Source organism: Orbicella faveolata, unplaced genomic scaffold (assembly GCF_042242905.1).
Source record: "Orbicella faveolata isolate gen_17 unplaced genomic scaffold, um_ofav_v1 contig_24, whole genome shotgun sequence".
NCBI classification, from domain to species: domain Eukaryota; kingdom Metazoa; phylum Cnidaria; class Anthozoa; order Scleractinia; family Merulinidae; genus Orbicella; species Orbicella faveolata.
The window spans coordinates 31,862,947-31,875,424 of NW_028301552.1; the positions used below are offsets into that span (position 1 = coordinate 31,862,947).

At 39.3% G+C, this 12,478-nt stretch overlaps 1 protein-coding gene across 3 annotated transcripts in view; it reads left to right on the forward strand.

Moving 5' to 3' along the window:
• The window catches only part of LOC110065006 (uncharacterized), a 32,861-nt gene extending 22,992 nt beyond the window's left edge, over window positions 1-9,869 (forward strand). For all 3 annotated transcript variants that reach the window (XM_020772106.2, XM_089291103.1, XM_089291104.1), the window contains 9 exons: window positions 810-1,052; window positions 1,864-1,973; window positions 2,065-2,121; window positions 2,615-2,759; window positions 3,296-3,372; window positions 4,204-4,269; window positions 4,948-5,093; window positions 6,662-6,788; window positions 7,318-9,869. In XM_020772106.2, coding sequence (XP_020627765.2) covers window positions 810-1,052; window positions 1,864-1,973; window positions 2,065-2,121; window positions 2,615-2,759; window positions 3,296-3,372; window positions 4,204-4,269; window positions 4,948-5,093; window positions 6,662-6,788; window positions 7,318-7,494 — 1,148 coding nt within the window. In that variant the 3' untranslated portion in view covers window positions 7,495-9,869. The remainder of the gene's footprint in view (window positions 1-809; window positions 1,053-1,863; window positions 1,974-2,064; window positions 2,122-2,614; window positions 2,760-3,295; window positions 3,373-4,203; window positions 4,270-4,947; window positions 5,094-6,661; window positions 6,789-7,317) is intronic.
• Window positions 9,870-12,478: the final 2,609 nt, after the last annotated feature.

A 12,478-nucleotide genomic window follows, 5' to 3' on the forward strand; every position in this document is an offset into this window, starting at 1 on the left:
CACACGTTGAGAATAGGCCATTTCTGGGCTAGCTTTTACCTCTGTTTTAAAACGAGTCCTCAAGGAAACGAATTTTCATAAGAATAGTTTCGCACGAAGACTTCTTTTGACACAGGTAAAAGGCAACTCAGATATGCGCTATTAATGTGGATTCATTAATCTGCCCCATGCAAGCCCGTCGGCCATCTCAGTCAGCTGCGTGGAGGGACAGCAAAGAAAAACGCACGTTCTGTTGAAATTGCAATATTTTTTCCCCCATAGTTTTTTTGTGTGTAGATTTATGCAAGAAATTAAAAAAATGAAGCTACTGTCCCTCGGTGAGATACCTATATGATTCACTTCTGAAGCAATTGTCTACTTTTGTCAAACAGTAGTCGTTTTGTCAAATAAGCGGCTTGAAACACTTATGGGGAGCAGCGATGGGGCAGGAATGGCGCAGTGGTGACAGCATTCGCCTCCCACCGATGTGGCCTGGGTTCAATTCTGGCCCGGTGACATATGTGGGTTGAGTTTGTTGTTGCCTTGCCTTGCTCCGAGGGTTTTTCTATGGGCTTTCTGGCTTTCCTTCCTCCACAAAAACCAACATGTCCAAATTCCATTTCGACCAAGATGGAGGACGCTCATGAAAACCAGCTAGGGCTGATGTGGCTTCCTCTCTAAATATTGTAATTTATTTAAAGCTGCCAACCTTGGATTCATTTTATGTACCAGTTATTGCATTTAGCTCACATTACGTGATGTATTTCAGCTTGGCAGGGTCTCGCAAAAGAGCTTTTGTAAAGCTAATCTAGTGAAATGCCATTCCACAGAAATTACGGGGTCGACAGCTGGAACCTCAGATGGAAATTACATTGACAAAGAAGCGCAGCTTGTGGGGAACATGGATAATCACCGTGTCGGTGTATCATTGCTCAGACAGGCTCCTGATAAAGCTACAGAGGGAGAAGAAGATGAACCCATGGCATCCCTCAGTCGCTCTTCATCATCAGAGGGAATCTGGCCATCTCCTGATGCTGTGCAGAGGGGTTACCAACAGAGGAAATCAACAATTGGTATCCCATTCTTTACTAATTTAACAGTCAATATGACCTATGGGAAAACAGTTCACTTTAATAGAATGCCTTCATATTCAGGAGTACGAATAGGCAGCGACGAATTACCGGTGCAATAAGACTGAACGCTAATAACACGTATTAGGATACAACTTTCTTTCTCGAGATGTAGTACTCAGCAGCAAGACCTGGAACGCCCAGCAAGTTTCAAAAATTAGCATGTTGATTGCTGACAAGTTCATAACAAAATTTGGTTCTAGTTAGAATTATTGTCATGTAGACAAACTACAGTCTTGATTATAGCGCGGTTTTCATTTGAGTGTCGAAAAGTTTGTTTTCCACTTCCAACGCTACACGAATGGCTTTAAAAACTTGCGTAATCCAATCCCGAATAAAACCAAAACCAATCATGACTCGCTCGCTCACGTTTTCCTGCTCTTTGCGTCGGCTACATGTAATTACTTCAAGTTTTTGATTGGTTCACGGTATTGTCTGTGTCCTTTGTGATTGGCTAGAGTGATTACTTTGGTTCTGGTTGTACGCCACTCAATTGAAAAGCACTCTAAGCCTAGACATGAGGAAAAATTAGATAATATTAACAATATTTGTAAGAAAGATTCCCTAAAAACGGAATCCAAGTCAATCTTATAGAACATCTCTTACATCATGCAATCCACTATACTTTGCTGTCATTAGCCATCCTCATTAATCGGTGGACTTGAACTTTTGAAATCATTGTTTAGAGGGTGATCATGCCCTTGTCAAGTGAAGTTTTCTTAAAATGTCATCACCATTATCTTCTTCACACCAGATTCATGCTCTTCTGCGGGAGAGGAACAACCTACTTTGGACATGAGCAAGATTCCTCAGCAGCTTCAAATTCGTTATGAGCAGTTGCAAATACATAGAAAACTTGGCCAGGTAAGAAATTTTGACAGACAAATCATCACTGATGCTGGACGAATAACTAATTTTCAATGTCTCATTGGCTCTTTGATGCTATCTTTTGCAGGGGCAGTTTGGTGAAGTAAATCAAGCAACAATTGTTTCTACAGGCCCGTGCCCAAAGGTATTGTCATCAATAGATTGTTAATCGGTGATGTAAGAACTAATCATGGTGAGCAACTGCATTTTGTTGTGATGCAAGGTGCTCAGCAAAAATCCTTGTTACAAATTATGGGAGTGTGACAATTATTCTGTTCTTATTAGGGTAGTAAGAATCTCATTTTCCCTTAGGATAATCAAAGGTTGCATTGATGATTGCTATCCATGCAGGATAGCTAAACATGCAGGCCTGCACGACAAAGAGAGTAGAGGACTTTCTTACATTTGAATATTTTGTGACTCAATTGATAGTACCACTGTTATATTTGTAAATTACTGTACTTTAGATAATTTAAGATTGTAAAATGTACTCGTTAATTCAGTTGTTTTACTGCAAGAGAGTTTTAATAAACTACTTTACATATCATTAAAAAGGCCACTAACTCACTATCAGTTGAAAGCTTACTAGAACATGTTTTGTAGTGGGAAGATTACTTACAAGAATTCTTTTCCTATAGAGAGAGGAAGTGGCTGTGAAAGTGTTGAAGGACAACGCATCACCAGAGGATTCCAGTGACTTCATCAATGAGGTTCAAAACATGATTGAGTTGGAATCAAAGCAGCATTGTCGATACATTATTAAACTGCGTGGGGTTACGAAAAGTATGTTAAATTTTACTTGTAGAGTTGCCCTAGATGAACGTTCTTAACAATGTACATAATAACTTTATGATTTGTATATCTCTAGCGAACGGTTTTCGTTGGCTAAATTGCTAACTCTCGCTTGCTCTGGGCGGGGGACCCTGGGAGTGAGGTTGAGTAAGACCATGGCACGTCTCAGCCACCTGGAAGTATCACTGCTTCGCACATCAATAATAAACGAATACATAACCAATCTGAACATGCTTTGTGTGACTCAAATTCTATAAGTAAAAATAGTCAGCTATTTGCCACCCCCTGTGCTGTGGCAGACTACCCAATAAATGTGCTTATTGATAAAGATTTCGTTAACAATCTGGGCTTATGATACCAAGGAAATTCACTAAATGCAACTGTTGGACTTACAAATCAGAGGTATTATATAGCAATTATAGGTATACTGTACTTACAGTGTGCAAACTTGATTACGAGCCTTGTAAAACCTGTAGTATTTTACTTAAATGAAAATAATTGATCCTTATGATCTTGCCATCTTTTAGATCCAAATGGAAAACTTATGTTGGTAACAGAACTTGCACCGTTGGGGTCTCTACAAGCTTATTTACCTAGAAACAAGGCAGGTTTAGTTATCTAACGTCATACCTGAGTAGTATAGTAGGCACCGTTTTGTCTAGTTTTTGTGGATGTAATAAACCTTATTAAGTGGAATTCATGAACCGGGACACGGGATTTTTTCTAATTATATAGTTTCTAAGAAAAATGATTGTTTTTGTTAGGACAGCACTCCAGAGCGTTGTTTGGGAAACCATAAATAGCGGCCACAGTGGATAATTTATGCAATAAGATTAAATTGAGAACACTTGCTCTATGATTTTTAATTACAGGAAAAAAGAATTCGTAGTGATAATAATAATAATAATAATAATAATAATAATAATAATAATAATAATAATAATATTTAATATTTCTAAGGCGCAAATTAACATGTGAATATGATCAAATGCGCCTATTGTGATGCCTCTATTGCGCGATACTTCAAACCGAGAGATAGACCTAGGACATGACGTCAACCCATTACTTTTGAGATTTTTGAACCATGAAGTTAATTCAGAAAAAGTGGAAAACTCGATGTGTACTACACATGTCTACATGTTGTTTTCTTCCATGTTTGATGGGACGATAAGATGCTGGTCTGCTTATAGACGTACCCACGTTTGATCTTTCAATTCTTGTTAGTAAAAGTACTTGGTGATTTTCTTTTTAGATATACATTTTCGTCAAATTGTGAAAAGCCATTTCAACTAGTTTTAAGATAAATTCCGTGAAATGTATTCAGAGGTACATCGAGCGAATGAAAATATTACCAGCCTTTTTTGATCCCATCTGTCATTTACAATATTTGTTTCCTGCGATGTCAGTCTAATTTGCGCGCCATGACTTTTTTCAGGACATTTTGCAAATACCACAACTTCTTGAGTTTTGCATGCAGATCTGCAAAGGAATGCGATACCTGGTAAGTCTTGCTGAAGGCTTGGTTTGCATTTCAAAGGAGTTCCAAGCTCAAACGTTTAGATATTAGAATTTATGCATGCTTTTAACATTGATCAAGGTTTAGAAATGTTAGCGGCTCTCATAGCATTGAGATGCACAGTAGCCAGATGGCTACCGTACTGGACTCTGATTTTAGGGACTGGGTGTGGCCTCTGGGTCATTGCATTGTGTCCTTGGGCAAGAACGTTTTCTCCCAGTACCTCTCTCCAGGTGTTTCAATATGTACTGGCAAATTCAATACTTGAGGTGATTCTGAGATGGATTAGCTTCCTATCCAGGGGGAAAAAAGTGGTACTACACTCTCTGTTGCTTGATGTTAAACGAACTACGTCACTGTTTGCGCATCTTAAAAAGTTTTGCAAGTTCGTCTTTTAGAATCCGTGTCAATCTTTCTCCATCCTTAACCATCCTTGTTTATGTTTTTGGATCTTAGCAAACTATTATTTCCAGGTTTCCTTTAAAATTTGAAGGTAATTTGGCACATTGCCAAAGTAACTCAAACACCACGACGGAGCTTCTTTTAATAAACTGTGATGAGCTCCAATGTCTCTACCAGGAACACTTTGGCCCGATGCAGAATTGACCTTGTTGTAGATTAGATTAAAGGAGTAATTATTTTGCTCTAATTTTCTGCTTTAAGGAACAACAATCATTACTGCATAAAGACCTCGCTGCAAGGAACATCCTCGTAATGAGGGAGGACCTTGTAAAGATTAGCGACTTTGGCTTGTCAAGGTTACAGGATTACTACAAACTTCAGGAGTCCAGTAAAATACCTGTGAAGTGGTATTTATCTATCCCATGCTTTTATTTTTCTTTATGAAAACATTGTGTCTAAGCTATTTTGCAACGTGCGGAGGCGCTGTTGGCCTCATGGTTAGTGCACTCGCCTCCGGATCGAGCGGTCCGGGTTCGAGACCTGGCCGGGGACATTGTGTTGTGTTCTTGGGCAAGACACTTTACTTTCAAAGTCTCTCTCTCCACCCAGGTTTATAAATCGATACCGGTGAACTTAATGATGGTGGGTACCACTGCGATGAAACTAGCATCCCATCCAGGGGGGAGTAGAAATACTCCTCGGCGCTTCATGCAACTAAATTAAGAATTACCTATTTACCCTTTATTTTACCTATTTTGTAACATATAACTGGTGGTGCAAGGCTAGCGCAGAAGTGAGAGCGCTCTCCTCCCACCAATGTGGCTTGGGTTTGAATCCTACACACGACCTCATATGTTTGTGGAGTTTATTCTTCTTTTTTATCCTTGCTGGAAGGGGTTTTTCCGAGTTCTCCAGTTTCCCTCGTTCTACAAAAAGCAACATTTCTAAATTCCAGTTCGATTGCGAATCCTATGGCCATGGGTTTGGCAGTCGTAAGTGCGTTATGCACCACCCTCGTTGAACGAAGTTGATTTAGTTCATATGCATTTTAATTGGTATACAAAGTGTGATGTCTAAACACTTTACCGACGAAATCGAATGTAGATGTAGAAGTGCGCAAAGTTTAATCACCAGCTATGTATCCTTTCTTTGTTTTCTTTTGTTTTTAAACTTCATTCTATTTTAATTGCAGCTGAGCGCAATTTTTATCCCTCATTTAAACCCGTCTGTTTTACATTCACAATGTTTAGCCATTGATTGTATTCAAATGTTCAGTATATGAAAATTTGCGCTTGAGCAATAGAGCACTTTTTCTGTGTTGACATAGCCTCGTCTAAGCTCTAGCTATTTAAAACAATAGAATTCACATTAGCCGCCGTATCGCCGAAACTAGGGAACTTAAGCAAACCACGACGACGACGGCAACGGGAACGTCGCCAAACAAAAGGTTTAATGAGCAAAACAATAGATGTGCACGTGCGTTTTAAATCTCTGTACATTTCTTTGCCGTTCTCTGCAAGACAACAACTTAAAATGACCAAGTTCTGCGTCGTCCGAGGAACGCGAACGACGACGGCTAATTTTTCGTATTTCCATTTGGAATTGAACGCTGTCATGGCATATCTAGCCTGAGCACGTTTTTAGAGCCATTGGCGTACTTAACAGTTCTAGACAATTGCGAATGTTGCTGGTAAAATATAAATTCATTTTTGGCTTGTCGTCGTCCTCGGCATCGCCGTCGTCGTTGCTTAAGTTCCCTACTGTCCATTCGAGACAGTTATGCAAACCCGAGACGCATGGAGAAAAAACTCCATTACTTTTATAGAATATTTCTCAAGAATACGCGCGAATCTAAAACGTCACAATCATGTTTACGTACTCTCATCATAAACACACCTATCGACCATTGAATGCGCGCGTAGTATCTCAGTTATTTTACAAAACATGTGATTATTGTGCTTTGCACCAATCCCAGGTACGCCTTGGAGAGCTTGCTTAAGCAACGCTTCACCCCCAAAAGTGACGTGTGGAGCTTTGGGGTAACTATGTGGGAGATTTTTACCTTCGGAGACAAGCCATATGGTGACATGCAAAATATTGAGGTAGGGGGAATGTCACTAGCATGTTCTTTCAAAACGTTTGAGTGTGCAAATTAAACCCTATTTTATGACCATCAGGTGAAAGTTATTGAACAGTACTTTCATGTCGTATTGTGTAGTATATTTTCTTTTGAGGTCCATCCGTCAGTTCATTATTAATTTATGTTTATGTCGTGAATAAAAAAAGCGTTATATTTGGCAACTTATCTGTTTCTGGCTTTTAAAAGAAAATCTTAATTTTAGAACAGGAGTTATTTGTGAACGGTTCATAACAAGCATGATATTATTCTGTTGCATCGACCTCAAACAGAGTGACCTAATTTGAGAAACAAAAGACGGATGGAAGTTTACTAGCACTGACCAATGACTGCCGACAAACTTTGCGCGAACCTTACAACCAATACTGTCTCGGCTAAACTCATCAATTAGTTTCAACGGACCAGACTTATAACACCATCGCCTGACAAACACTTTAAGATGACTTCCGCTCAGGTTTGTGACTATTCGAATATTTCTCTGTTGTTATCTATAGCTTCCTGGATTTCTTGAGGCGGGACAGCGACTCGCCTGCCCAGTAGGGTGCCCACAGAAGGTGTATGACGTCATGTACAATTGTTGGCTTAAAGAGGCCTTAAAACGGCCAACATTTTACTTGATCGAAACCGACTATTTGACAGCGTTGCTGAAAGAATATCCTGTTTCTGGCTAATGAAAGAAAATCTTAATCTTAACGCAGGAGTTGTTTATGCATGGGAAATCCGTTACTCTTTAAGTAACAAGTGTGATATTGTTATTTCTTTAACAAGTTATTACCATCAAAGTATAGTTTGCAGATCAAGAGCACTGGATTAAAATCCTGGTGGAAGTTATTGTACTCTACTTGCTGGCATTCCCCATCTACGTATATAAACGGGTACTAAAACAAACTTCCTCTCAGGGCAACCTTAATAAAATGCTGAGAGGTAAGCCTTGGGTGGACTAGCTTCCCTGCTAGGGGAGGGGGAGTAGCATCCCATCCAGGTGGGAGTAGCATCTCAGCTGGGGGAGTAGCAATACTCTTAGTCGACTCACGCGCAAATTGGGTGACACAGACCACTGTTCGCATGGGTAGACTCGCGTTAATCTGCTATAGATGAAGATTCTGGCTATTTCAGCCCCCTCCCACTAACTCCTACTCTTAAACTGCTTCTCCCTCGCTGTGTTACCTTCACAGGACCGTCTAGACCGAACACTTCTAAAGCTCCTCCACCTTCCCTGTTAGCATTAAATTGTCACGAATAAGACCAGCATTAGGGTGCTTAAAGGTTGGCCTGCTATACACCCACTGATAGTTCCGTATGTCGCAAAGTTTACCGGTCTATTTCTCAACTAGTGAAATAACTAGTTCAACAGGGTTTGTGTATAAATTGTATCCAGCGGTTAATTTTATCCCAGACTGTTACGCCATTCAGAAATAGCAAGGCTATTGCTCTTAGTCTGTAGTTTACTTAGGGTAAATTTTCGTCTTGAAGGCGTTTCGAATACTTGTTGTTAGTTCGTAAGGTCTGTCGTGTCTGTAGCTTTTCTGTAGGTACTTTAAGAATGTTCATTAGGTTAGGAATGTAACATAATGTAGAAAAGAAACTGAACAGTCAATGCAGTTGAATGTGACAATGCAAGTATTAACTGTGTGAAGCCGGAATCCAACTAGAACGACAGTCGGCGAGAGTTGAAGAAAGTTCAAAAACGTATCTCTCATTTTACGGCTAACTCATGTCCATTTATCGAATTGGAAGCCGCTGAAATTTGCTGGAGATTTGACGCAAGATTTCTCTCGTTTGACATGAAGGTAATGTTAAGTCTCGTATGCTGTTAGCTCAATTGACTGCAAACTGATGATAGTCGATAACTGTTGAAGAAATTAAAACTCTCGTCCAACACTCGTTAGCTGTCGTTTTTGTTGTTCATACAAAGAGTTCAAGATTAAGATTATGTAACTATAGGAGTCGTAGTTTTTAGTCAAGTACAAGACTGAGTGTCTTCAAAGTGTGTTGTTTGGTAGAAATGACCCTAATATGGACGGTCAAAGTAGCCACTGAAAATATTAAACGGTCATTAATAGCCCGAAAAAATTCTATCTTTTTGCGGTAAGCTGCTTGTACTAAGTACCAAGCTTTGTCATTAGTTGTTTATCGTCGTGAAAAGTTTACATTTTTTTTATTCCAGAGTATATCTGAAACAAAGTGAGAAAGCACGGCAAGAAAATAGAGAACGATTGCCGTGCTGTAAGTTATTAAAGAAGGTTATTAAAGAAGGTTATTAAGAGCGGTTTTCATTTGATTGTGGAAAAATAATTAGTTTTGCGTAACTACGCTACGCGATTGGCTTAACAAGCTGGCGCCACTTTTTCATCCAATTAGAAGTGACGAAAACCAATCGTGACTCGCTCGCTCACGTTTTCCCGCTCTTCGCGTCAGCTACATGTAATTACTTCGAGTTTTGATTGGTTCATTGGAATGTCTGTCTCCTTTGTGATTGGCTAGAGTGATTACTTTGGTTTTTGTTTCACGACACTCAATTGAAAGCCGCTCTTTTCGAGTTGTTCTTCACACTCGTAGGAAGCTAACGCTCCATGAAATTAAAATTTAAAAAGAAGTCGTATTGAAATTAATATTTGCCTTTTGATTTGGGTGATGCATCAATTTTCAGGTTCTTCCTTATCGCACATGTCGTCGTTATCTTGCTCTGCTTAGCAGAAAGATCCACAAATGGTGTTTTCTTTAGTTATGGTAAGCGTTAACTTCCTTTACCAAAAAATATCAGTCTCGTGGGACATGTTTGTATAAATGACAACCGTTAATTTACTGTCATTATGCATTCTAATTTAGTAAGGGCTATGTAAAGCCCCTAAACAACCCGGCCTTGTAGTCTAGAACAGGTGCACCAATGTCATCTCAAAGATGTCTGTTGTGTTACTTAGTGTTAGTCTACTCAGGTCTCACTCTGGTTGACGCTTGTCTGAGGGAGATCTGGGTTGGAGACTAACTTAGTGGAAATGTTAGTCTTTGTGCTGCTATGACAATAAAACATCAAACTCGCATCAAAGTTGTTGTGGGATACAAACTCCATGCAGAGACAATTGCAATGTGAATTTAATTTAGTTATTCAATCTATAAAACGTTGCAACGTGTTCAGGATACTTACATTCACCAATCCCTTGCATGATTTGATCCTTCTTCTATTTTACAGATTTTAGTAAGAACCTTTTTTAAAAGAACATTGAGGCTGACATTAACCCAGATTTTAAAGATGATTTCCTGTCCGTACTGCGCAGTCTCAGCACCCTAATGTTTATAAACATAAAAAAAACCCACTCGATAGAATACGAATCGATGTTTTTCGTTACGAACCACATAACTTATCTTTGAGGCCTTTCAAATTCTTTTTCCAACTGCTTCATTGATTTTCTGATTTTTACAGCTGTAAAGTTGTTTCATCAAGTGATATTAGAAAGAACGCAACGTAAAGCTCCGCGTCGCTTCACGTCCCGTAATGGCGACTCGATGGCGGTTGACATGAATGCATGAAACAAAACAAAAACGTAACGACCTCTCAAGAGTGCGCAGTACGGACTGGAAATCATCTTAAAGAACATGCGAAGAAAACGCCCCAGGTTGAGAGTCACCAGAAGAAGTTTATTTTGGCAACTTTTGGTAAAATGTAAAACTTGCATCTATACATGGAAAAAAACAGTGCAATAACCAAATGCTTCTAACGACATACATAAAGAAGCTCGTTACAGACAATTTGATATATTCAAGAGAGAGTGTGTATATTTATGCGAGAAATTTACTCTTATAAGTCCCTGGTCGCGTACAAATGCCAGAAATGGCAAGAATACCGTACATCAGTCCCAAAATTAGAAGTTCTTACAAAAAAGAATGTGTAATAAATCTACGGCTTCGACGCGACCCTGATATTTTGATGATTCTTTCTCGCTGGTAAAATGTCGTGTATCAGTTCGCAAATTGAAAAGAAACCATGCAGTGGCTGCACATGACAAGCCATAAACACCCAAGTTATAGACTTTGGGGCCCTTTGGGGCCGCACATTTCTATATAGCCCATATAAGGGAGTACCCCCCCCCCCCAACCCACCCCCAGGGCTAAATCTTAAGATGATTGAACAATTTCTCTGACCTTTGAGTTCAATTGGCATCTACTGGACATCCTTGCATGGAAACTAGGGGCGTTGTTGGTCGGGGTTAGACAAAGAAAACCGATAAGCATTCTCCTTTCCTCGGTGCGGTCAATCCTCGAATTTTCAAATAGCAGAAAGGAAATGTCCAAAGCCAATGAAAGCCTTACTTATAACGTGAAAGTTGTGTGGAAAGCCAAAAGTATTTTTGTTTCGTTTCCTCAAAAACGAAACGGTATTGTTTTCAGTTCAGGGTGAATATTTACCTAGCGATTTGTAATATCCAATCAGAGTAAAGGTCGTAGTTGTTAATGTAAATACGGCGGCGGCAAAATTTCAGCCAAAACTCGTTGCATCGCAACAAAATGTGTCATTTTGCAACACTGCCGTGAAACTCTTGTTTCTCGGTATTATCTTACACAAGAAAACTGCGAACTGGACTTGATAGTGATAGTGAAAAAGAAATATATTTTCGAAGAAGAGACACCGCCACACCACGCGATTTGTCCACTAATGCGATATTTTAAGCCGATGGAAGCAGTCAGTTTTGTTTAGTTCAACAAAGAAATGGTACAGTTTTCCGTTTCAGAGTGATTTATTGCCGTAGTGAGTATGAATGTCATCAGGGTAAACGCTTGTAATTCACAAGGTAAACATGTTCAGCAAAAATAACTTCTCGAAACTAAATTTTATTTCGTGACACGGAAAGAAAAGGAAATTAAAATGTCATGCAGGTAGGAATAATTGGCGACTTATAATGTTCCTGAGTCTTACTGAAACGATGTATCCTAGAGAAACGAAGATATCTGTTTCCGTGCTTGATTTAAATGTCATTAAGATCACAACTACGGCGACATAATTTTGATCAATCAGAACACTTGTCAGGAATAAAAATCCCGCCCCTTTTCTGTGGCTGTTTACGGGAAAAGAACACGCACTTGGAGCGTTTGAACGATACTACAGATACGATATATTGTGGAAGGTAACTAGTTCATCATATTGTAATTTAATTAACGTTCCTATATTGCAAAATAGGCACAATATGGTTTTTTTTTATGAGGTTTTCTTCATATCGCAGGTGTCGACATTTTCCAGATTTAGTTGAATTTCTCGAATTTTCCGCCACAATTCCAGTAGCTTTACTTCTTAGAGCGCACTTTTAAAAATAAGAAAATTTGTATTTCGACATACCTCGGCATTTCAAGAGCTGGTTTCTATGAAAACACCGATAGCATTTGTATTTTAGCTTCATAATATTCAAGCGAAAGTGGAGGAATAATTGCACAACTGTCGTCACACATGAGGCGTCCTTTTTGAAAAGAAGAATATTCTGCGTCACTGACAACGAAACGTAGAGTGCCGCATCCATTCGAATCAAGGACTGCCCGGCACAGAAATGGAAAACTTATGCGTCAAATGCTTTTGCCTCTTAGCTTTATTTAGCCTCATACACAATGCTTTGAATTTCTGAAAAATTTGGCAGGGCTGTGCGGCCTGCTTCCCAACGCACTTACCCT